This window comes from Sander vitreus, chromosome 11 (assembly GCF_031162955.1).
Source record: "Sander vitreus isolate 19-12246 chromosome 11, sanVit1, whole genome shotgun sequence".
In the NCBI taxonomy this organism is placed as follows: domain Eukaryota; kingdom Metazoa; phylum Chordata; class Actinopteri; order Perciformes; family Percidae; genus Sander; species Sander vitreus.
The window spans coordinates 25973048-25999916 of record NC_135865.1 but is presented as its reverse complement, the minus strand read 5'-3'; the positions used below and the strand labels follow the sequence as shown (position 1 = coordinate 25999916).

The window sequence follows — 26869 nt, the reverse complement described above, 5'->3', positions numbered from 1 at the left end:
ACTCAGGGAATGAGGCAGCCTTTAAAGGATTTGACATCTTTTCATCATGGGGTAATTAAGTGAAATCCAAAGTACTATGAGGAGCCGACAAGTGTTTCTACATGCAATCTACTCTGACTGTTCAGGGCAAAGGAAAACAGGTCAAAGTATAAAGTAGTGTCAGTTTAGATTAGATTGTAGATTAGATTCAACTTTATTGTCATTGTGCAGAGTACAAGTACAAAGACAACGAAATGCAGTTTGCGTCCAACCAGAAGTGCAAAAAGAGCAGAAAAGTGCAATGTGATTAAGTATACACAGGACAAGAGATATAGTGCAGTGTAGACAGTAGTATACAGTTGGTTAACAGAAGGTGGTTTAGAGTAATATAAATGAAATATAAATATGTGCAGTGTATTAGCGGTTACCTTATAAGAGCAGAATAAATATGGCTATGTAATATGAACAATGTATGAACATGTACAGATATATGCAATGTAGTAGCAGTAACATAATAGTAGTAAGAATAATATAAATATATGCAGTTTATTATTATAAGAAAAACAGAAAAAATATGGATATTCAGTATGAACCATATAGACATATGTACAGCATGTACAGCTATGTGCAGTGTGGCAACAGTACCACTGTAGTGCAGACACAGTTAAGCTTGAAGCACTGAATAGTTAGAATTAAACAAAGCCTAAAACTGGCTTAGGTCATGTTTTTTTTGGGCAGTGATCAACATCAAATCAAAAATAAACCTGAAACTAAATTTTGAAATGCTTTAAGTTAAAATAAAAAAACAACAACCTATGTACACAGTGTCTACTAACTTCAATAGCATATGTATCTATGAAGTATTATTAGCATGTTGTATAGAGTTAATACACTGAAACGAAGGAGAAAAAAAAGGAAATGCTGTCACGGGTTGGAAGTCTGCCAGATTTAGAGAGAGTATAAAGCATGCCAGCAATGCATAGGGGAATATAATCTTGATTTGAAAACATTTAGTTCCAGTAGATCCTGTACAGAGATCTCTGTTCTCACGCAGATGTGCAGGAAAGGGCAGTGCTTGCAACAAATAACAGCCAATGAGCTGGGTCACTCAGTCCATAGGTTCAACCTCCCATCAGTCTTTTGATTAATGTCCCCGTTTACTTCCATGACTTTAGGGGAAGGAAACAACTTTTTCATGATCAGACAAGAGTGTCATCTCGGCATGTCAAGGAAAAGAAGGAAACAGCAGCTTGGGTTGGAAACAAAGTCCTGAGAAGAAGAAAAAAAAATGGAAAAGAAGAGGAAGGTTCTGGGAGTGTGTGCAGAGTGTGTGTGTGCAGTGTGTGTGTGTGTGTGTGTGTGTTCTTGTTTAATTGTATTCGTGGGGTCCAAAAACTAGGAATACAGTCTACTTGTGGGGTCTACTGTGGGGCTACACATGTTAAATGGTGTTGTTTAGGGCCCCCTAAGCTGCATTGAGCCAGCCCTGCAGGTTTAAAAAGGTGTGTGTGTGTGTGTGTGTGTGTGTGTGTGTGTGTGTGTGTGTGTTTTTTTTTAATCAACACTAAGCTGTTTTTTGGCTGGCTGCTCCTTTTATCTGCTTCAAAAGTAATGTCATCGGTTTTTATGTGGGCACAGAAAAAACACAAAGAAAAATTCAGGTTGCCGTGTTAGGCGTGCCTCGCATATCATATTGTCAAAATGATTCTTATCAGTCTCCAGGCGGTCGTCGAAGCTCTCGGAGGGAAGGAATCATGTAAGGGAACAGACTGAGGCCAAAAAACAAACACTTTCTTCTAAAAGATGTCTAAATTTAGCCCACAGATAGTAAGTACTTGGATGTTGAAGCTGTTGATAGACGAAGATGATTGAATATAAATGTTTGAAGTCTGGAAATATATGCAAATGATAATCAACATTAAAAGCTCATTTACACTTCTGGATAAAAATCACTGTTCAAAAATCACAGACCTGACAGATTTTAACCATGATCCTTCAATAAATCAAATGATACATCTTCTGTGTTTCTGATCCCCCCAACCAAACGTTTGAGTGGGGCACAGAAAACAAACAAGTGTTTTTTGGAAGACTCTAAATGTCACAGAAAGCCTTGGTGGGCGAACTCGGCTCGGGCCAACAGGGAACCAGGGGGAAAAAAAATATTGGGTATGAAGGGAGATGTAGCGCTGTGGTTTTAAAGCTGGAGAGACTGAGAATAAACCTTCCAGAGAATGGGAATTGGAAAAAATGAAAACATGATTAAATCTGTCTCCCAGCGGTTGCTTGCATTCTCACGAAATACTGAAAGACGAGTCATGAATCAAGAGCCAACATGCAACTTCTGTCACCCCAGTGAGATGTCCTCCTCTCACATATTGTGATACTGAGTTGACAGGTGAATTACGCTGAGGTTTTAAGGGCATGTATAAGTAAAACGCACGTCTTTCAAAAGCGACATCCTCATAATCAGCCCATCAGAATTGAAAAACAAACGAGACTGATACTCTCTCTCCTCCGAGCTGCCAGAAATTCAAACGTTGTTCTTGACCTCTTTCTTCCTTCTGTTCACTTGTGTCATGTGTATAGTTTTCTGTGTACATGGTTCAGATATCCCAAATACCAAATTATATCAAATTATAGCACACGACACAGGGTTACCACATCAACTCTGATTGCTAACAGGCCCTGGATGTTTTCAATGAACTTGGAAAGCAAATCCACATTTTTCAGCAGCAGTGAGCTACAAGCCTTTCAAAATATCCAGTGCTGCCTCATAAAGTCACGCTATGAGGCGAACAGTCCAGCTTTCTCAAAAAGATCTGCCATTTTAAGGCAGCCATAAATAGCTTGTTTCATTATCAGGTCTTTAAATCGCACTCGTATCCCCTGAAATTGCTTACGTTTGTTCTTTTCTCTAAAGCCTTTTTCTTTTACCTAACAATTTATGGGATCATTATCTTATACTCTAGGCATGCCCCCACTCGAACACCCATCCTAGGCTTATGTTTTGACAGGGATAACCCCTGAGAGTCAACCTAGGTGATCTTGTTAGACATATACAAAGACTCTGTGTTTGAGAATCCACTCATGTATACAGGGACCGTCTGTCTAAACATTTATGGCGCTGTATAACACTGCATAAATCCAGTGTTTTTAACTTTACTTGAAGCCATGTAGAGGTCTTTAAACACACTCTTAACACTTTACAGAACATTGCATCTATGTAACATCCCTCCACTGCTAGCTTTTCTTGCAAGGGCAACGATAAGACAATGACTCAGGCCGTCCCTGTCTGTGTAATCGTATTTTTTTTTATTTTATTATTCTTACATCAAAGCCAGATCATTGTCCTCTTAAGTTTCCTCATCATTTGATCCCGCCTCTGTACCATTATCTGTCTTCATTTCTTTACCTAAAATGTCAATGTTTGTTTCAGCATAAAATGGAAGCGTACACTCACTGCTACACACACTTTATGTTAAATAACAATTCAAAGTCCCTTATAATGGAACAAATGGTATATCCCATATCATGAATCATATCTGTATCTGGCCATCTGTACCAGCAATAACCGCCATAAGGCAACATAAGATAACACCACACCACATGCCACCAATTCACTCTGCTAATTTCCTTCTATTTTGACGTTGGTTTTACCATGCAAGTTGTTTTGTAGTACATTTTGTAGTGTTGTGTTTGTTATATACTTTTTTATTCATGTAGCCTGCTGTTGCTTATCTATGTATCGAGGCATACTTCACACCATCTGCCTTGGTTGTAAAGCACTTTGAGTCAGCTTATGCGGTTTTAAATGTGCTATATAAATAAAAGAAGACTTGACTTGACCATTCATCTCATTGGCTCTCCAGGTTTCACTCTTTGGATTCATTTGGGGTTGTTTGAATGGGTCTTCATGAGCAGCAGTTTGTGCCCAATATCCTTTTAGAGCTCTAATTAATCATTTCTGCAGCAGCCTCCATAATTCTCCACCAACACATGGACAAATGAAGTCTTGAAAAACTAAGAAATATTTGTGAAACATAAAACTAGGACAATCAATCACTTGTTTGCCTATTTACACAAGACTCTTACCACCAAATGAAATGACCTCTGTGAAATATGGTGAGTAATCGGATGTACTGAACAGATAACGCGCATGCACTGATTAATGAGCACTATTTTTTATGAACCACAGGAGGACTCCAGTAAACACTCATCCTGTGCCATTAGGGTTTCATTCACAATTTAAATTACTTTGTAATTTAAAAGAACAATATGTCATTTCTTTTGCCACTAGGGGTCTCTCAATCAAAACAATAACAAAAGGTTTGGTGACGTTTTGAAGTAGTGTGGGATCATGGGAGTTGTTGTCTTCCCCACCATTGTCATTGCAGTCAACTTCTTCCGGTTAGGATTTATTCAGTGTTCATCGTTCAGGAGGTTTTACCAGAGGGCCGAATTATTTCCTTCTCTCCAAAATTGAGTCAAACCGATAAAAACACTGAATAAAGCAGCTCACATTAAAAATCTGTGTTTCTCAGACACCGTTTTAGGACAGGACATCCTGGAGGGGCTGCGAGCCGAGCTACTGCTACCGTTTTCTCAGCTTGTTTTTCTGATAACTTAATATCCAGACATCTGATGACTAAACTCCTTCATGCGGTTAAATATATATAGTTTCAAACCATTTCTGACAACTTCTGGCAGACAACCACAATGCTGATGCATGTGCAAACGGACCGTTACCTTGAAAAAAATATATTTTTTATATATATATATTGGGATAAAGTACACAACTCAACAAAATATATAACATTCGTTGTCGTTTTTATACATTTTAACGCGTACAGTGACTATGTTCTTGAAAGACTCAATATGTAATATGATAATGTTCCTTCTACTAGTTTGTAAAGGTTGCATGGATTAAAGGTGCCCTGCCACACGTATTTCATTACTTTGTGGTAATGTCTGAAGTTCTACCATGGACTGGAAAAAATGCCTTGTTACCTTGTTTCAAGCCATTCTATCGTGGTATAGAAAGCCAGGAAGGAAGACTCCGCTCGATTTGTGCCAGTTCTCATTAATATTCAACGAGCTAAGCTGCTTGACTCTGATTGGCTAACAGCTAGCCAATGAGAGCCTGGCTATCAGCATCCTTTACCCAGTGCAACTGGGCGAGCTCATGAATAGTAATGAGCTCAGGTAACACCACGTCAGACTGACCAGCTTTTGTAATTGGCCTGATTTCTCCGCTTATTTCTTTTCAGTGGCTAGAGCTGACAGAGGAGGTAGCAGTTCATTTACACATTCACGACATAACACATATGGACCTAACATATTTCAAAAAATGCAAGTAAAAACGGTTTTGTGTGGCAGGGCACCTTTAATATTCTGTCTGTCACAAGAGGAGCTACAACAAAATCTCAATAATAATAATGGCGATTTTAAACAAACTCTAATCAAGTGTCTGACTCGAGAAATCAACACCCTGGTTGGAACAAACAGTAACATGTCCTACTAAAGGTGATGTCAAAGATGACTTTATTGAAAGTAGACAAACAAAACGCAGATCCAATATGTAACCTGATAATGAACAACAGATTGAGTTGTCAGAATCAGTTTTTGCCATTGAGCAGGAGAAAGTTGGCATACACTAGGCCGACACTGCATATTGTCAGAGATGTATCACATGTCACGTCAATGCCAGTGCCAACAGGGAAAGGGTGAGACAGGATGTCTATGACAACATGTTTGATGCCGGTAAAAAGCATTCAGGGGCGTTCTGTTTTAATCCACAACCTTATACCACTTTCTTACAGCAGACAGGCGTTGGACATATTCATATGGGACAACTATCTTGGGTTAATCGCTACAGTTAGTAGAGACTCCAGTCTACAGTATAGTTAGACAGCTACAATTTGACTGCTAAACCATGGAATTATGCACTATTACATTACATAATTACACGTTATATTTTGCTTCTTCATTTTCACCTACACGTGGACTCTTTCTCTCTCTAACTTTCTTCAAGGAATCAAAGTTTAAAATGATTTTTTAACATCATTATCACTAACTTAATAAAAGGACCCTGGTCAGCGGACAGGGGGCCAGGTCAGGAGGAGTGTCATGAGGTTGGCTGAAGTGTGTTGACCCAGATTTAACGCACATCACTTTGTCAGTAATCAGAGGCAACCTTCACATACACATCAATCAATCACACTGTAATTAAAGGTGTAGTCCATTGATTTACAGTTCCCTGAAGTTAGGGGGCTCACAAGAGACAGAATAGTACAAACTAGAGCAGCGGAGGCTGGTGTATCCTGCCTTTTTAATGGCAAGGTCAGGTTAAAAAAAAAAAAACACTTGACACCAGAGCCACAGAAGGCATTATACAACACAGGCTGTGGAGCACTCTGTATGACTGACACAAACGGACATTTACATGTGTAAGATTGGCGAGGAAGCAACGTGCAGCCCATATTCTAAATGTTAATGTGATCATGCTCAAGATTGCAGGAAGCACAATGTGCAGAACTCAGAAGGCAGATGTCATGAAGGGACCTGTGAAAACACTGAACAATCTCTGACTGTCCGTTTTCATACGCTAAATGTAAACCAAAGATGCTCAGTTAATGACGTGCTTCAAAATTGTCCGGTCCATTGTTTTCTCTTTTTTTTTTTAAATGAGTGCTCTCAAGGCTACGACAAACTTCCTGTTCTTTCACCTAACAGCTATTTACTAAGCGGTGCATATTTGTCTCAGAACACAATGAACATCTTCAAGTGGAAGACAATAACCCCGCAGACTATCTACACAAGGTAAGTAACAGAGCATTTAATTAATAACTTAGGTCAAAGAGAGATTCCTTATTAACTGCAGAGATAGCACAATGAAGTAAACTGTTGGTCTACAGTGAGTGCAGATCTCCAGTGACAAAGCAGCAGTATTTATGCGGTGATGGGTTGCACATGGGCTGTGTGATGTGACATGTGATTTTGATCCTGCCCTCCATTTCTACAGGGCACAGACCGTCTTTTCAGTGTGCCTGACTACTGTTGATGTCATATGAACTGAAGGAGAGGGAGTGAAGAGTAAGGCAGTGTCAGGGAGATGAGCAGAGGCATAAACACTGAGAAACTGCAGGAAGGTATATGCAATGTATAAAGCTGCACAAAGAAGAAAAATAACATGTCAGACCATCGAACTCTCCATGACTGTCTGAAGAGAATAATTTAAGTTTTTTTTTCTCCAAGTTTTTCAATAAAGTTCAATGTTCTGCCACTGGATATTTCAAATGTGCAGTAGTTAAAGCGTAACTCTCGCCAACGCAACCTAGTGTCTTTTTGTGAATGTACCCGAATCCAACTTTCGTTTTCTATTTAGGACGGAATCGCCACTTTTAAGATTTCGTTTTTCGTTTTCGGTCAAATGGCCTTTTGAATGGGAGAGTTAGGGGCACTTTTATGCTAGCCTCAAAATAGCTATTTTTAAAAACACAACATGAGATTTTTTCTCCAAGTATCACCAGGGGCTCTACACCTTAATGAAAGCATTGACAACATTGTTTGCGTACCCAGAGTTTACTAGAACAGCTCACCGTAGCTCTTGTTGTTTTTCAAAAGGCCATTTGACCGAAAAACGAAAATACGGTAAATCTTAAAAGTGGCGATTCCGTCCTAAATATGTTTTTAAACAAAAGTTTGACTCGGGTACATTCACAAAAAGACCCTAGGTTGCATTTTGGCGAGAGTTACGCTTTAAGAGCTTCCCATAGTTTTATGGTTTATTTGTGGTCAAAAACACCAGACTAACTGAGCTTGAGAGAGAGAGCAGCACTGCATTCTAGAGATGCACCGATTGACCGGGCGGTGACCGGAATTGGCCGATTTTCATGTCATCGGCCATGACCGGCGACCTGCCGGTCATTCTGACATATGCCGATTTTATGCCGGTCAAATTCACTCGGGCGCCGCATGACTTACATCGCACAACATCAGCACCACACGTGCACATGCAGGGTTTCCGCTATATACATGTAGCAGGGGGGTACTGGGGCCTGTTGCACAAAACCAGGATAAGGGATTGAGCCGGGATATTCAAGTTATCCTGGATGAATTTAGCTTTGACTTGGTTGCACAAAAGCAGGCTGAATTAAACCCAGCCAAGTAACCATGGAGATTTATTCTTTGCAGCTAGCCTGCTCCACAGCAGGCTAACAGCCAGGCTAACAGCCAGGCTAACAGCAACAGCCAGGCTAACAGCCAGGCTAAGATTAATCCTGGAGTCTCATGTGTTAAATCAGCTGCTGCTCTGATCCGAAATAAACATGTTTAACGGTTATTCCGTTGGCTTCTGAATGTGTTCTGCTTTATTTTTATTAACATGCATTACTTGTCACTATTGCGGTCACAAGTTTGATTTAAATCCTACTATTGCAGTTGTTTGGATGGTAAGAAATGGTTGCACATGCACCGGAGATAAAGTGGGACAATCCGCTGCTCTCCCCGTGTATATGCCCCGTGCAACATGGAGAGGCGGGGGGAGGCAGGGGGATCCTCCCACACCGTGCAGCGGACTCTAAAGGAGACTTTTAGCGTAAAAAACGACGACAATGGCACCTGACCAAACGTCCGTATTTTTCAAGATGGGAGTGAGAATGTGTTGGAATGCCACAAAGCTTCTTAATCTTTTTATTTTGGTGCCGTCACGCATCTTGGAGCTTGGGAGTGAGAAAAAAACCTGAATAATAGGCTATTTTGTCACTTACTTCTTTTTCTAGTTTTTGTCCAGTCATGTTTGTTCTGTATGAACATTAATTGTAGAAAGATATTTAGAATGATAGCTTATATAGATTTGTGGATATGGTTGTAAAACATATTCTCTCATTATGAATAAGGGTTTGAAAGTAAGCCTTGTCCTTAGGGTAAATTGCCCGAGGAACATGAATTCCCTCTGCTCACTTTTAAGGCAAAGTAGGCTAAATAATAAACCATTTTATTTATATAGTGCTGTACAGGCTACTCAAAGACACTTCACAGTAAAACCAGCACATTTAGCACATAGAAACAGATACAGCAATAAAACCAACACAAAACAAGCATATTAAAAGCAATTAAAACTTTGTAAAAATGTGGAGTGACTAGTAGGCCCTAAGTAGATCTTTTTAAATCCTTACACATTGTTTTGTCTGTTGGACTTTTTCCTCTCTGTCTGATATCAACAGCCGTATTTCCCTTTTTGCATATTATGTTTCACCTCCTCGTAATTTTCCATTAACAGCTGCTGCTCAGCGGGTTAAACATATGCCGCACGCGTCTTCTCCATTTCTGCATCAGTAAATCTGTGATCGATACCGTGGTCTATTTAAGAAAGCCGTGGACGTGCACTTATCCCAGCTATCTACACCTGGCTTGACATAGCTTCACCTTCTCATCCTGGCTCGGCAAACGTGCAACTGATTAAGCCACGATGAGCGGACCACACTAAGTCAAGCTGCGCTTTTTCAGTTATCCTGGATTTCTTCATTCTACTTTTGTGGAACAGGTCCCAGATCTCAGGTGAACAGTCAGCCGCTCTCTCTCCCCTCTGAGGCTGAAAAACTGGAACATGAAAACCGCACTCACGCGGGTCCCGTGAAATACGACAGCTACAGTTTATCGGAAAATAGCGTTGGGCACACTGACTTTGATGAATTTACTGCTTATCAGACCCCAGATGAGACAAGAAGCTAACGTTAACAAACGCTGTGGTCCCTCTGCCTCCTACGCCTCGCTGGCCGCTGTAGGAGACCAAAAAAAGAGACGCTGTATTCCTCCGACACGCTGTACTAACGTTACTGTTTAAAACGCTTTCTAGGTTAGTGGGGATGCATACCGCTCAAAACAAACATTAAAAACATGGTAATCTTCCCTCTGTGTTTAGTTTTGTTGCTAAACTGTGTGTAAAATGAGCGGTGACGTTAAATCATCTGTTTCAGGTAACGGCACTCCAGGGTACCGTCTATTTGCTGGATTGTTCCGAGGTAACCGTCGGTAGCTAACGTTAGCAGACAAGCCCGTTGACAGCGACGGTAGTGTTCATATTTATGCACAATGACACATAAAGCAAACTTGCTAAAAAAGGAACTACACGCTGTTTTCAGGTAACGTTACTGTTGACGTTCAAACAGGCCTGTGTGTGTGTTTTGAGAAATCTCTTTATACTGCATTAAGGCTATATTTATTTTATTTTTATTTGTTATTTATATATTATTTTATTGCCATTACCTGTTTTCATACATAGAAGTTTAGTTTGCTAAATATATCACATTTGTTTAGTTGGATATTGGATGTGAAAAGAAGGAAATAGTTCTTCCATAGCATTGCACTTTAGATGTGTGTGAATTTCCCACACCAAGAGTAATTTATATAGTTGTATTTTATAGTGATTGATTATCTATTCAAAAAATGTTCTATGCAAAATGTAAAATTTTCTATTAAAGAAAAGATAGAAAATAAATATTTGTGTGTGCTGTAAAGTGGTTAGAAAATATGAAATCGGAATCGGCCTAGAAGGATGTAATCGGTGCATCTCTACTGCATTCACAACCAAATTGATTAGAGATGTAATTTGTTTTTACAAAAGAAAACGCACCATTACAACAATGTCATGTTTTCCATGTGAAATTGAAGGATTTTTATTTTTTAAATTTTTAAATTTTTTAAATTTTTTTATTCTTTTTTTATTTATTTATATTTATTTTTTGGGCATTTTAGGCCTTTATTTTTATAGGACAGCTGAAGACATGAGGGAGAGAGAGGGGGAATGCATCAAAGGGCTACCAGGTAAGCTACCCAGGCACCCCAAGGATTTTTTTAATATTAATATTTTTGAATCATTTTGTAAAGGCTGCCTAATATTGGAAACACAGTTAGTTCACCCAGTGCTGCAGAAAGAAACCGTTTCATTTCTGTTTTCTGTGCTTGTGTCGGCAAATGTCCCTTTTGTGCAGGGATGTTTTCAGTTGACCTTTGACTAGACCATTGTGGGTGAAAATAAGGATAGGAGGAGTATGGGAGTTTTTTTTTATAGCATTTTCAGGATTATACTTGCATTTTGTGTTTGTACTACAACATGTTTACATGCTTTAATGTTAAAAAAAACAAAAAAAAACTCATACTCATACTCAGATGCGTTTTCAACTCAGACATTGTTTAAATTCACCTACCCTGGTCCCTGTCTCGATCCTGCCGGTAGCTAGCTTGCCCTGCTAGCTGATAGCCGTTAGCTGCTAGCTGCCGTCCGGGGAGTGTATTCAGACAGTATTCTGTGATAATCATCCCAATCCACAGAGCGCCCGGTGGTCTGGTGGATGTCCTGCATAGGACAGATCATGCCTTCGCAGGGAAAGGTTTAGATCATTCCCCCCTCAAAATAGGTAATTGAGCACTGTAGAGGTTATGACCATATCAGTGACTATGTAACTACATGGAAACGGGATAAACGATGTCTGTGGCTTGCACAGTAATAGCGTTACTGAAGCTTAGCTGTAGTATCGCGCTGCCTCCTGGGAATTCAGTTGTAGCAGGAAAAGGTAAACAGTAGTGTGCAGATCGGAGCATAGTGTGTGAAGAGTGAAGAGCAGAGTTGTTTATAAGGGAAGAAGTTTGGAGTAACGTAACTATGGAGAATATAGCAGATATACAACACACGGAAGAGCCTTTTGAGTTTGATGGACATCCTTATTTATTCGAACCCGAGTATACAGACGAAGAACTAGCCTCACAAGAGTTGGAAAGAACGAGACAGAGGGGAAACAGGCAGATAAACTTGCTGCTCCAAGCGCAAGCTAAAGCTAGCCTTCACAAAAGCTAGCCTTCACAAAAGCCTGGCTGAATACACTCACCGGACAGCAGCTAGCAGCTAGCAGCTAACGGCTAACGGCTATCTGGCTGTACACAATCACCGGAGGGCAGCTAGCAGCTAAAAGCTACTACCGCACTACTGTTTATTTTAGGGGGGAATAAACTTCAAGACGTGACATGACCTGTCCTCTGGAGGACATATATTCACACCACCGCCCCTCCGTGGATTGTTATTGGGATGATTATCACAGAAGCCTGTCTGAATACACTCACCGGACGGCAGCTAGCAGCTAACGGCTATCAGCTAGCAGGGCAAGCTAGCTACCGGCAGGATTGAGACAGGGACCAGGGTAGGTGAATTTAAACAATGTCTGAGATGAAAACGCATCTTGTTGACACGTAAGGCCCTGCTCATGTGGCACAGACATATTAAATTGCATTTTGTGTCTGTTAAGAGGCACAAAGGCACTCTAAAACTTGCCCCGACCACTGCCGTTTTAGCTCAGGGGACGCTTGTAGTACGTAGCTGCAGCTTCTCCGTGTTACCTGCACTGATTCGGGTCGGGGTTTTTTTCTATCGAAAGTACTTGCGTAGCTATAGCGATCAAGATTAACGTAAAAATTGGCCGGAATTCTCCTTTAATAGTTAGCAGTATGCTAACGTTAGATTGTAGTGGAATGAAGCAGCACTTTCTACCATTTTTCAGCAGTAATGCGACACGGAATTGGGGAGAATTTAACAACATTGGCAGCCCACATGACATTGTTTACTGCCGTTAGCCATGTAGCTGCTATAGTTAGCACCAATTTTTCCAGTCAAAAATAAAGGCTTTTAAACCAAATACTGCATAAACAGAAAATGTTTCAGGAGTAATGTGACCCAGAATTGGGGAGAATTTAACGACAATGTCAGCCAAGATTACATATTTTACTGCCGTTAGCATGTAGTTACATGCCACAAAGTTAACACTGCAGTGGCTGAAAAAAACAACAACAAAAAAACACTCCAGTCCTGCCTACTTGGAGCAGATGACCAATCATAGAAGGCCGGTTTAGAGTTGCGTAAGACTTAGCCGAGAGTAGAAAAAAACTGTTGAAACCAGAGCGTTCAGAATAGTTGGAAATCTCAACGTTTTAGCTCACAGGGATTTGTCTAAAATACGTTTACCTCATTATTTTAAGTGTTGGCCACGTTTAACATGAAAATCCAACAATGACAGAAAACGTGGAAAAGCATAATATGTTCCCTTAAACAACAGGATCTGAGGCAACAAGCATGCAGAAAAAGGCATGTCCATTCTTTGTGTCAGATTTATAAAGCTACATGCACACATTGTTCTCTTTTACACTGACCTCATTTAAATGGCAAGGGGTGTAGACTGCAACGTGCACTGAACTCAACTTCAGATTTTAGATTCAGTCTCTCTTTTTAATTTTTACTTCTTTTTATAGTACTTTTCTGTGTGTTTGCATGTTCTGAAGTATGTGTGAGCTGCACACATTCTCACTGCATGTTCACCTCATTTATCAACACCAGTTCACGGGTGAGAAATTGCATGTGCATAGTTTTAGTGTTAAAGCACCAATAAAGCATCTGGCCCCAGGTGTTTGATAGGAGTTTGACATGACTCCATTGATATTCCACATGTGCTGTCTGTCTATATATAAATACAGTCGAGGAAAACCATGTAGAACTTGCCATGCATGGAAAACTAGTTTTTTTTTGGTTCAAAACCATTCATTTGAACGTGTAATATATTCTGTTCCTCGTAGGGTACTAGATAGAGACATATGCTGACTGACTTTTGTCCCCTCTTGATAAATCACGTACTGTACACTTGTGCGTACTCTACTCGATGTAACAGTGTAAAATCCATACTAGAGTTATGTTCCCTGGTGTCCACCAGCTGCATATTATCTCTGAGACATCTGACACCTCCTGAGGAAAGAAATGTCTGCATATTCATCCCAACTGTCTGTTAATGGTAAACCAGATGTACCACTGCAAATTTACGTAAAGCAAGTAATCAAAGCTGGGGGAATGTTTATTATAGGTTAGAAATGTCAAGTTTTAAAAGCCCTTTGGCAGAGTTTAGGGGAAACTGACAACTGAAGTGATTACATGATGGCGCAACTGCGACACTTCAGCCTATCTTGCAAAAGTAGACAAAAGGGTGTGAGAACAAGCAGCACTGGAATGTCACAACTCTTCTGACTGCATGTAACACCTTTATTCATACTGTAGGTTCACACTGTAGGTTCACACTGCAAACAACTTGGCTAACTCCACTCGCAAGCTACAAATGTTTTGATGTATTTTGCCGTTTCATTTTTACTTTTCATTACGTTCAGCATTTCGCAGGGTTAACATTGCTAGCTATGTCAAAACTAGCTGTGTAATAACGGCACGTGTAATAACAGGTTGCATGAAATACATTATAGGACGGCTGCTATAATGTACTAGCACCCTCTACACAAATAAGTGTAGGTTCATGAAAAAGGAAATTTAATAAGACTATAAAGATGTCTAATCCTGATAAAATCTTGGCGTTGGAATCCATTCTGTGCACATTTATGTCACTACTTCACTGACTAGCAAACTAGTCTCTGATCCATCCGAGATTCAGAAGGGTTTTTGTTGTCTGAGAGAGAGCAATGCTTGAGTGCAACATGTCCATCGACAAGACCACACAGGCAAAACAATGCACAGGAAATGAACCAAAAAGTAATAGAGACAGGGACACATAAATTGTAACAACATCAGTGAAGCTTGAGGCAACCAGGCAACTTACTCGGCAGCCAGTCTGCCAACACCTCTGCTAAAATGTCTGTTTAATTCAAAGAAAACTATCATCTGTGGCTGGTGGAGATGTTACATGCGTGACTCACACATAATTGACTTCCACATGACTCATCAGGTTTTCAAAGCCAGGCTGCCTGCAAGTTTAAATCAACTTACAGTGTGGAGATTTGAAACTTAAAAAAATAAATAAATAATACATTTCATAATTGTGTTATATAATTGTTTGTTTTATAGTGACTATTGTATGTGTTGCTAATAGAGAGGGTGGAGCAAGGCAAGTATTGAGGATGTGTTGTTTCCTAAAACCAGATTCCTGAATGCTTCTCATTCCTGCCTCTCAAATGTACTGCCGGCACATTTGCATACGTTACTCATAAATCAGTTCCAGTTTCACTGATTGTAAGTGCCGGCTGGTATTTGACCTGGGCTGATCCTCACCTTTAAAGTAGCTCTTGACTCTCAGGTAACCCACGCTGAGGCGAAGGACCGACAGCTTGTCCAAACGAGTGCGAACTTCCCCTTCAAAGGGCAGAAGGTCCGTCAGCCGGTCCAGTTCCCCATTCAGCCGATCCCGGTGGCGCTTTGAAGGGTTTGATTTAACGACTTCATTGCCGTCAGAGACCTTCTTACTGTGGAGTAAAAAGAAAAACATATAGTTGCTTATTGAGGTGTTAAATATGTAGATTGTGAATGCCTGTAAAGCAAGGCTGATTCAGTTCAGGCCCTGTTCAGGCTAACCGGCCCTGCCAGAGCATGCCATGTGTTGTGGGGTGCAGTGTGACACATGCCAATTAAACATAAACCATATTAACTCTTAGCAATGCTCCAAACCGACTCAGGGAATAAAGACGCGGCCATGAATGTGACTCAAACACTGCAGTTCAGGGGAGTCAACAGAACATCAGCTCCCATGCTGAGTGTAAGATATTTTGTAAGACAAAAATGCTAATTATTTTTTATTATGGTACAAGATACTTTTTTTTTTTTAGCATGGAACAAAACGGTATCATGTTTCACCTTTTCAAGTTAGTTTAGCTAGCTCTCTATAAAGAGCAAGTAGAAACTCACCAGTATATAAAAGGAAATAGCACTGTGTTTGATTGGCCTGCACAGTGCCTTAGCAGATGATCCTGAACTGTGCTGCATAAAATGTTTTGACATTTTACTTTTCTAACAGCTGAGGCTACGTTTTTTTTCGCCCATGGCCTCAAAATGCACTACCAAGCTTGAATAAACAGCACTGGGAGAAAAAACCCATAGACTTGGCGGCGCACAGAACATCGACGTTGAGTAACAGAAAACTCTAACAAGCATCCCAAACTTATCTCCATAATATAATAGTTATAGTATAATAGTTTTTTTTTTTAAATCACAAAATGTAACGTTGACGTTTTAAGATGGTTCCTTTTTCACACCAGTCTGAGAAAATTCAACTTCTTAGTAAACTTACTTCGTATATATTTTTTCAAAGAAAAAATGTGCACATCCAAACAATTCTTAAGTGCAGGTGCGCTGGACAAAAACAAAGACTTGAAGAAAAAGAAAATCCTGCACACTGCTCTTGCCGCAGCATCACCAATTACTAAAGAAAACTTCAAAGAAAACTAACTTGTCGGCCCCTCTGGACCTTAGTCCAAAGTATGTTGTATAGAAAAACTGACATTGGCACAACAGTTGGCACAATATTTAACAAATACAAAGATGCCACGTATGGTACTGAAGATAATGATGCAATTTAGCTGCTTCAGGCTGACATTAGCTTCACAGACTGACAGAATGAGATATTTACCAGCCTGAATCATTTAAGTCTCAAATAAAACAACAATGAAACCTGCTGCTTAAATTGTCAACTGGTGGATTGTCGGCCGTTTGTCTACTCGACAGCTGTCTGAAAATAAATTGCAATCAGCGAGGTTGTGGTTTTTCTAGTGAAAGATGGACCAGTAAGTTTGGTCTTTTTCAACAGCAAACAGATTCAGTCCACTCTCTTTTAAAACATGAAAAACAATACAGAGTGGGTTTTTTTTTCTCAAGGACACAATCTTCAGCCCATAATAAATAGCACAAAACATACGTTACCACAAGTCATTCCACTGACTACTTATGTTGTTTGTCAAAATGGAAACCATTTTTACCATGACAGCAGCTTTATTTGTTCTGCTTGACTTTCACTTTAAGGGTTTGAGACCACCCATGCTCCAAGTGCAAAATACAAAGTCACGAGGCTCGCTGGAGATCGATGTCTTACTCACAAATCAGACACACGTGTTACACCGGGAGTGAAACGAAGTGTCAGTGGAAGGGTGCAACGGGGACGACGCACAACACCGCTGTTATCATGCCTCCACTACACACCTGCTGAGAAACACACTTACAGCCAGTGTAGGGGGGGGGGCAACTTTAGCCCCCATCGTCCTAAAAATCAGGGCATTTAAAATGTTTTGGGGACAAAAAAAAAAAACTGTAATTAGTGCATAAAGTTGCTTGTTTTTTGTGTGTGTGAAATGAGCCCAGATTGAAATGCATACAGTAATCACCACGTTGTGCCAACACTAGTAAATAAAAAGCATGCTATTGCTATTATCAGGGCATTTAGGCTATGTGTAACAGCACTGTTTGTGTGAGTGTGTGTTAGAGACAGGAAGGGAAATTAGATTAAATAAATGAAAATGAAATGACAGCTTAGTGTAGGATTAGGATTGTGACCTAAACTGGTAAATATCGTCTTCTTTTTTTCAAAATCTTAAGGGCAATTTTTGCCTCTCAATCACATTTTTCTAGGGGCATTTTTGCTGTTTTTCCCCCGTCATTTCTGACACTGCTTGAATCTTATTATAATAATAATAATAATAATAATAATAATAATAATAATAACTTTTCTTTATATAGCGTCTTTCATGAAGGACACTTATTGTAAATTCATTCCTACCAGGGAAGAAATAGCTAAAGAAAATGAAAAGATGAGTCTCTAAGTATGTAACAATTATGACAAAGTCAACCAAAACTATGATAGTATAAAGAAAGCTACTGTATTAAATCGTAGTATATCACATTTATGACTTATTAGGTCAAAATAAGTATCTCATAATTTAGTTTCCAACAGTCTAGCGTTTTGTGTATTTATTTGTTAAATTAGTTGAGTTAAACATCTCTGCAAAAAAGCACCAGCTGCCGGCTTAGTTACCGTCTCCTCGCCTCTGCCAGACCAGAAGGTTTTAAATATACAGCAGTCGCAATTTGCAGAACGAGTGGGGAGTCTAACGAGGTAACAAGGTTATTTACCAAATGAGATGAATGTGATGTTAATAAGCATGGGCCAATCTGTTGTTTAGTTTAACAACGTTTAATGAACAAATCCTGAAGTGCACAGCCCTCTGCCAAAAACATGTCTTTAATTTACGTGCTGACAAAAGCCTCTCTGTGTGCACTGTGAAAGCGATTAAATAATGTTATGAAATATGACTGATCGAGGTTAATTTACTTAATTGGAAACTCAAACGTTTACTTGGCCAACATTAACATCCTGAGCATGAAACTGATATGAAACTGGGTTCGACTCCGACCTGCGGCCCTTTGCTGCATGTCATTTTCCCCTCTCTTTCCCCCCCCTTCATGTCTTCAGCTGTCCTATACAAATAAAGGCCTAAAATGGCCACAAAAAAAGAGAGTCTACAGCTGTTTAAACTGACTGAGACCCAGCTGACAGCAGCAGGCTGACGGTAGACTGAAAAAGACAGAAAAACCTGCTCTGGTTTATTGCCATTTCTTTAAACCAATCACAATCGTCTTGGGCGGCGCTGAGCGCCGTACGGAGCAACGGTGCCTCTGCAAAATAGCCTCTGGAAGGAACTTGTTTTGGTGGAACGTGCTCGTTCATAAGTTGTTTTAGTCGTGCAACAGAAAACTCAGATTGGACAGATAGTCTAGCTAGCTGTCTGGATTTACCCTGCAGAGATCTGAGGAGCAGTTAACCATAGTCCTCAGAAATCCACCAGAGTTTAAAATGCCAACACAAAGGAAGCCCAAGGCAACGGATAGTCGACCTTAATGAGTGAAATCTGGTGGATTTTCCATTGGCAACAGAGCAATTCCGGAAGTGGAATGTCGTAGATATATGTAATGCAAAGCCTTATAGGTGACTCTTAAGCATGAGAAAAATGTTGTGGCTCTTTTAGATGTCCTTAAGCAGGAGTTTTCTGTAATTATTTATTAAGAGGAACCAATCAGTGATCTTTATCAGGCTGGCCAAATCTAATCACATGAAATCAGTTAGTTTCAGCCCTAAAACGCATCCTTAGCGTCAACAACTTATCCAGGCCAGTTACTACCAAAGCATATCTGCAGTTTCAGCCTGCAAATTACCTACCTAAATTCCTCTCTCAATTTCTCTCTTTACCGAAACTTTGGTTAATGATAGGCTATAAAATGTCCTCCTCTGCCACTGAATGGTCTGCAGGGAATGCAGCCTGAACTTGATTGCTGGCTTCAAACCCGAGCTGTACCTTCTCAGAAATAGAGCAGGACTGATCTCACTCTCAAAAAATGTCTAACAGAGACAAAAGCCAGCATTCAGAACCATTTTTTCCACCTTGATTTGCTATGGATCACGGGGTTGAGCAGCAGACATCAAGACGTTAATTGTAGGAATTAAGGCATATGTTTTGCCTCATCCCTCAATTTCTATTTGGTTTTTCTTATCTCGAGAGCAAAAGAGAAGAAATCTGAACCCAATCACCTCCGTCTCAGAGTCAAGGCAGGCCATGCTGCTCAGTTTGCTATAATGACACTGACGCACATTTGTCTGCTCGAAGCAGGCGCAGCGTCTGCCAGATCCAGAAGGGATGACTCTGTGGCTCAGAAGTAGGAGAAGCGTACTTTCTATACCCGATTGGCTGGTGGAAAACACAGACAAGCAAATTTGGAAATAGGATAGTTTACAGAAGCAGGCCTTAGCCTACAAAGAGCTGTCCAGACAGAGAGGTAAAAAAAGAGAATGGAGAACTTACACAAAATAACATTTGTTGTGCATAAATGTCCCAGGACAAAGATGATGAGTGAACAAAGGCAGTTGTATTTAACAATATCCTACAGAGAAGTGTTCTGCTTGTGTGTTTTCTGTTACTTTATGCTCATGCGGAGATAAAAACTCTTGTTCACTCCACAGAAAATGTGATAAATGATGCTCTCCAGTTGCATCTATAGCACAAAACAATATTAAGAAGGGGCATGAATGCATAAAAAAAATCAAGGTCAGATATGATCTTTATCACTTTGCCAATAAATTGTTAAATATGCTGCATCCAGGGGCTTCAGAGATATGCAGATGCAGAAGCGTGACACAAAAGTAATGTATTCTGCTATGTTCTGGAGAGAATGTGGATGCGTTTTAAAAAAATAAATAAAACATGTGGATACACAGTTGGGGAATTGGATGCAGAAGTTTCTATAGATGTTTTATGTTTGTTTTTTTGCGGTGACTCTGGGGGGCCACCGTTGGAGTCCACTGAATCTACCATCCTCTGGGAGGGAGCAAGCCACAAACTCTAGAGCTAACTTATAAACACTGGCTTCAGGTCAGGTTTGCGCCTGACGTTTTTGAAAAACTCTTGGGCTGGGACTGGTTTGGGCTGAACTTTCTGGCCAGAGTAGTGCTCTGGGAAGCAGCCTTTTCTGTTGTCCAATAGGGAAGGGAGGGAGGCACGCTGGTTGCTTCTATTAATGTCACGCTCAGTCCTGCCAGGAATTCACAATGTCGCGATCGCAACAATTCAAAACATCAATGTACGTTGGAACGTTTTTTTCACTCTAAAGTCGCTGAAAGCTGCTGCTGTTTCAATTCTGTCGGCGCTCTGCAGCGGGGCTGCTGCTCAGTTCCCCCCTGCGACTGACGTACACATACTAACACACCCAGTGGATGCATGAAATACCGGAGATGAGACGTACAGGATGACCTAAATTGAGGACAGCTACGCCCGTTATTGTAAGTGCAATGATAAGTTAAAGTCCAATAAGTACTTTATCAAACCGTATGAATGTGTGTCCCAGCCCAGGTCAGGAAATTAACTAACAATGTAAAGATCAACAAGCCACTGACACATATGTTCAGATTTGATTCATTCCATAAATTATTATTTTTTTGTCTTAAACCCACCAGCCATTTTCATATTATACCAACATTGTGCAGCATCCTGAGCCTTTTTGGTAAGGTTACTAGGAAAACTCAGCCTAGAGTAAGTTTATTCTCCCCGAAACAAGTTTCCTTTTTATTTTTAAAAAAGTATACCAATTTTTTTTTCTGTGCAATTTTCACTGTCTCTCGCAACTTCATTGCAACAAAAAACAAGAGACCTCGCAACTTTGATCGCAATCTTTTACAAAAGCTCCCGCAAAATCAGGCATTTTGGGCCGCAACAATCTAAAAAAAAAAGTAAATCCTGGAGGGACTGCACGCTGTGTTTTTTAACTTTTAGAGATACCGCTCCACAGTACTCTGGCGGTACTCATCATGACTGGAAAAATAAAAAATCCCAGGTTCCCATCCTGCGCCATTATTTAGATTACATTTACTTGGCAGAGACCTCTGTACAAAGCAACATTTTTTTTTCCTACACCTACACGTCAGGAGCAATTAGGGGTTCTGTGTCTTCTTTTAGGGCACTTCAACACATGGACAAGAAGAGCCGGGGGATCGAACCTCCTACCAGCTCTGCCTCGTTTGCTCTGCCCTGATCCAGCACAGTCAAGACTACCTGACGATGTATTAGACTGATAGAGAAACATAACAGCTTTCAAATTTTATAGAGATAATGATAATATAACAGTCATAAAATGAGTTTTACTGTAAGCTACATTGTTTGATTTTCTAACACTGCTTCCAACATACACAACAAACGATGGCATTCTATTGTTAGCTGTGCGCAGAGGTTTTGTTTCAACCTATGGCATAGATGGAGACATTCTTCCTGAAAGACTGTTAGACAATGATAAAAGTATTTAAGTGAGGACTTGTCTTTGAAATTGAAACAAAGGGCAAAGAACAAAGAGCAACTTTGTTGCTGTTCACTCGTACGGTTTTGGCGTTCTGCCAAACCTCTTATCAGCATGTCTGCCTGTGTGTGTGTGTGTGTGTGTGTGTGTGTGTGTGTGTGTGTGTGTGTGTGTGTGTGTGTGTGTGTGTTTGGTCCATAGAGATTACTGTGCAAAAAAACCCCACATTTGCACTGCTGAAGCATATTATGCCTTCTTTTTTATTATGCCTTCTTATTAAGGATGCCATTGTTTGCTAAAAAAAATGCTTTAGTCACACAAAGCATATGATTTATAATCCACGTACTGAGTGTGTGGAGTATGCATTACCACTGTACTCACTTGGGGGGGGGGGGGCTTTAATGAGCCATATACACTATAATGAACTCATATTTTCCTGTAGGAGTGATGCTACTGCTGAAAAAAATAAAGAAATACTGTACATGGCTGAAATGAACAAGAAGGACAAAGCAGATTCCATTTTCTGTGTTGTTAGTGTGTTACATAAATGCAGTTACATAAAGACAAAAGCAATGCAATAAATCACTGTCAGTTCTTGTCAACTTGGGAGACTATAGTTTGGGTAGAAATGTGGGCTTGTGACGACATGATGGTCCCCATGGGGAACTTATGAGTTTGCTTTTTTTGACATGGGAAGTTAAACATGAGAATAATGCCGCTTGCAAACTAGAACTGTCCCGTTTACCATTTGTTGTGCTTCAAAGCTTTGGTACTAATCCACAGCGAATATTCAAAGCTTCGCTGGTGGCACTTGAATGGCTCATTTGTGTGACGTCCTGTTGTGTTATTTAACCCCCCCCCCCACCCTCCCCTTTGTGGCACAAGTAGACTTTATATGTCACAATTATTGTTTTCAGTCAGATCGTTTATAGATGTCGACATTTCCGACCGCACTTGAAGGCAGCTTCATTTCACGAAAAAAGAAAAAGAAAAGAGACTGTGATTTGTTTTTGCAGGAAACGGTCAGCTGGTGCTCGTGTTTAAAAACTTTCTTGTGGCAGCGATAGAGGCAGTGATGTTTCCTGTTTCCTGTACGGGACTCTCACACCGCCTCAAAACGGACTGACAAGTCTGATCGCCGGTTACATGACTGGCCACCGCAGTGTGACATCGGGTTGCGTTTTTCCAAAAGTTGAATCTGTCTCAACTTTATTACAGTATTGAAGGAAAAACTAAACAAAAAAGAATATTCAAATCCCAAAATTGAAAACTGAATACCTACCCAACGAACAAATATCCTAATAGTCGAATATTCGGATCCAGCCCTTTTGCAAACTAACAATATAGTTGCTGTAAGAGTTTAAAGTGCTCATTTTATGCTGTTGGCTTTTTCCCTTTCCTTTATTGTTTTATATACACATGTTTGTGCATGTAATAGGTTTACAAAGTGAAAAAGCCCAAAGTCCACCCCAAAGGGACTTAACATCTCCAACAGAAAACACTGTTCACCAACTGCTCCAAACAGCTCTGTTGTAGTCCAGCCTTTACTTCAGAGACAAACGTGGTCACTTTGTAACACACGTTATAATGCTCGCCTAGCTGCTAGCATGGCACTCCCTCATACTATGCTTCTGACTGGCTAGTAGTCCTTACCTAGCTACTGAGCATGTGCGACTCCCAACAAAGATGGAACAGAAGTGAGATGCCTCACTCTGTAGCTAAAACAGAGAGCTCAACACACAGGGTGAAAAGAGGAGCTGCAGCAATGTGCAGTACAACAAATATATGGTGTTTTCTGAAAATTAAACCACATGAACCTCTTCTGGTACAACCTCTAAATACAAGTATGAACCTGAAGATGACCATAATATGAGCACTTTAAGGCATAGTAAGTAGAATACATTGTATGGGTATTTTAATAATGTATCAGGAGGCATGGCAGAGGAGACTGGCAACATACACAGAAGGCGTCCATGGTAATAAAAGAGAGAATTTGGATGGCTAGATCTGCCATGGAATGCCCCTGGGTAGTGACCACCGCTTTTTACAGTCAGGCTCAATGGTGCCTTTGTGCAGCTGAGCCCAGCTGGCTGTCCAGGAAACCTCAGTACTCGCTGCACAGTCCCTTTTTATTTTTGGATTTACACTGTGAACAGCCTATACCCAAGTTGCGAGATCACTATAATCACACACATATATACATATATACATACACATATATATATATATATATATATATATATATATATATACATATACATATATACATATATATACATACATATATATACATACATACATATATATATATATATATATATATATATATATGTATATATATATATATATATATATATATATATATATATATATATATATATATACATACACATATATATATATATATATATATATATATATATATATATATACATACACACACATATACATACATACATATATATACATATATATATACATACATCACATATATATATATATATACATACATATATATATATACATACATAAATATATACACATACATACACACATATATATATATATACATACATACATACATACACACATATATATATATATATATATATATATATATATACATATATATATATATATATATATCTGTTGCCTCATCGTCCATCTGTGTTTGACAATATGATTTTAAATTAACATTTAAACGGTACTGTTATTCATGTTTTCAAAGTATCGCCATCAGATTACAAATATTACTTATGTAAACAAACCTTTGCATGGATTTAGTTTGTCTATTGTTAAACCCTGTATTAAAAGTCAATCAAATAATTAAAAGTAACAGCAGTATTGTGTTTTGAATTGTAATGGAGGCCAAGGCATTTGTTTAACATTAAGACCAGAAAACCTGATGCCTTTAATCAGCAGAAGTTCAGTGTGACTTTTGCTATACGTTTCATATTTAAGTATGAAACTTTGGGCCAACCGATGAATGGCCAACATTTACCCTCCTTTCAGCTCTTTTTTGTTCTCCACCAACTAACTACTTTCTACTTTCCAATGGCCAGAATTGTCATCATTACTCCAGATTTCATTGTGTGGGTTTTACTAAGAATCAGCCTTTTACGAACAGTAAAGGGTTTAAGGTTGAAATAAGATCACTAATTACAACAAAGTGTGAATTTCAACTGGTTGACATGAGATTACTAATCAAAATCTAATTTCAAAAAGTGTGAATTTCAACCAAAAGGGTTTTCGCGAAGTTTTTCCAAACAAAGAAACTAAAACAGTGACGACTATATTTTAAAATAAAAGTACTTTTCCCACGCCAAGACGGGTGGCAAGCAGTGTGAACCACACGTCCCAGAGGGACCAACAGTGGATATGATGACAAAAAATGTTTTAATGTTTAATGTTTAAAGATGTTTAACTGTTTGTAACTGCTCTTTAATGTTTAATTTCTTATACTGCACTGTAACTCTTATTCTCATATTTGATCTGTTTTTTAAAAAATGTAATCGTTTTTATGTAAAGCACTTTGAATTGCCTTGTTGCTGAAATGTGCTATACAAATAAAGCTGCCTTGCCTACAGTATCTTTTCATACAGTGGATCTATTTCCTGACATTTCATGAACCAGAAAGTAATCTGCAGATTAATCAGTAATACAAAAAATAATCCTTTGTTGTGTTGCAACTTTACACATAATGCATTTTAAAGAGTCCCACAAAATACTGTAATGCAGTAGTCAAACTACACCTGGACAAGCTCCAACATTAATGCATTAATAACTCAACTCTGCCTAGAGCTTCAACTGATAACTAAGTACATTTAGCTGATGAAGTACAAAGTAAAACCTAAACTTTTATATGTATTGCAGTATTTCTATGTTGTTGTATACTTTCATTTAAGCACATTTCTATAGTTCTAAGTGTAATGTCATGGTTTGTGTGAAATAAACTTTAAAAAAGGTAAGAAACAAGAGGGGTTAAAAAAAAAAAGTTACAGGCACTGCAAAGCGCACGCGCGTGCACACACACACACACACACACACACACACACACACACACAGCAGTGATCCCACAACGATGGAGCGCGAGGCCGTATCAGATTACAATAACATACTCGAAACCCGCGAGCCCTCTCCCTACATCTCCCTCCGCCCTCCTCGGAGCATCGCGTGAGAGCAGCAGCCGACTCTCCAACTTGATTGTGATTAATGCGCGAGTGCAAGATATCCATGCCAGATCTGAGCTAGACGCATTCTTAAGGTAGTCCACAAGAGTGGAGAAACAAAATCACAAGAGATCATAATCGTCAAAGCAAAACGCAAGACCACACTTTACCGGGTGTTCCTCGTTATTCTGACTACTTTTGCTTTCGAGTTATAGATATGTAGTTGATAAATCGATGATAGAAAACAGTAGGATGCGGTCGACCTTAACTCGGTCTATCTTCATTTTCGCAAAGATGTGTTATTTGATTAAATAACTTATCAAATATGAGCCAATCTTTATTACAACTTTTTTTATAAGAAAGCCAACATTCATTTTAATGCCCACGTTTCTATATAACTTGCAGCATTTCATCTGAAGTAAACTGAAAGTTAACATTAGGCTCTACAGATGCCAGGTGCGTGGAACGTTACGTTAGCTAGCTACGTACTTTGTTTTTTTCCCCGTATGTGTATAGTTTTACATACTCGAAATAGCCACAAAAACGGAATGCATAAAGTAACGTTGAAGAGAAAATCTCTTAACACAACAACAGTTACTGGGAAGTCTTACTGTTTGAGAACAGGCTTCTTCCTCTTCTTGTTGGCATAAGATCCTGGGTTTCCCAACATGGTGTCACTTCGTTTAACGCTCACAAACTTGACTTTAGGCCAACGTTTGTTTGGCTTATTTAACTACTCCTTCGTTGCTGAGGCTTCCTCCATCCGTACAGGGACAGTATGTTAGTCCGTCGTTTATTCAGCCAGTGAGTCAAACTCCCAACATAAAAAAAAAGCTGCCGCCGGGGTCCGCAGAGGTTTGGTGCCGCGTTGCCAGTTCGAGTGGGCGGTCACTGACGCTGACCTTGGTCGGCGAAGTGAGACTGAGGCAGTCGTGTGAACACAAAGTGGTGAAGTTTTGTGAGAGGGGAAGAAAATGGAAATTTAGAAGAGTTTGGCGAATTCAGCATAAGTCCAACCCCTTTCTTTGGATAAACAACGAAGCCTTATTATTATCATTCAGAGTCACTTGAGTTTTCCTTTTTTTCT

General features: G+C 39.5%; 1 protein-coding gene across 1 annotated transcript in view; it reads right to left on the bottom strand.

Annotated features, from left to right (window-relative positions):
• LOC144525579 (aryl hydrocarbon receptor-like) overlaps positions 1–26869 on the bottom strand; it is a 50426-nt gene extending 23557 nt beyond the window's left edge. The window contains exons 1-2 of the mRNA XM_078262539.1: positions 26394–26869; positions 15065–15255 (exon numbers count right to left, since the gene is read on the bottom strand). Coding sequence (XP_078118665.1) covers positions 15065–15255; positions 26394–26452 — 250 coding nt within the window. The 5' untranslated portion in view covers positions 26453–26869. The remainder of the gene's footprint in view (positions 1–15064; positions 15256–26393) is intronic.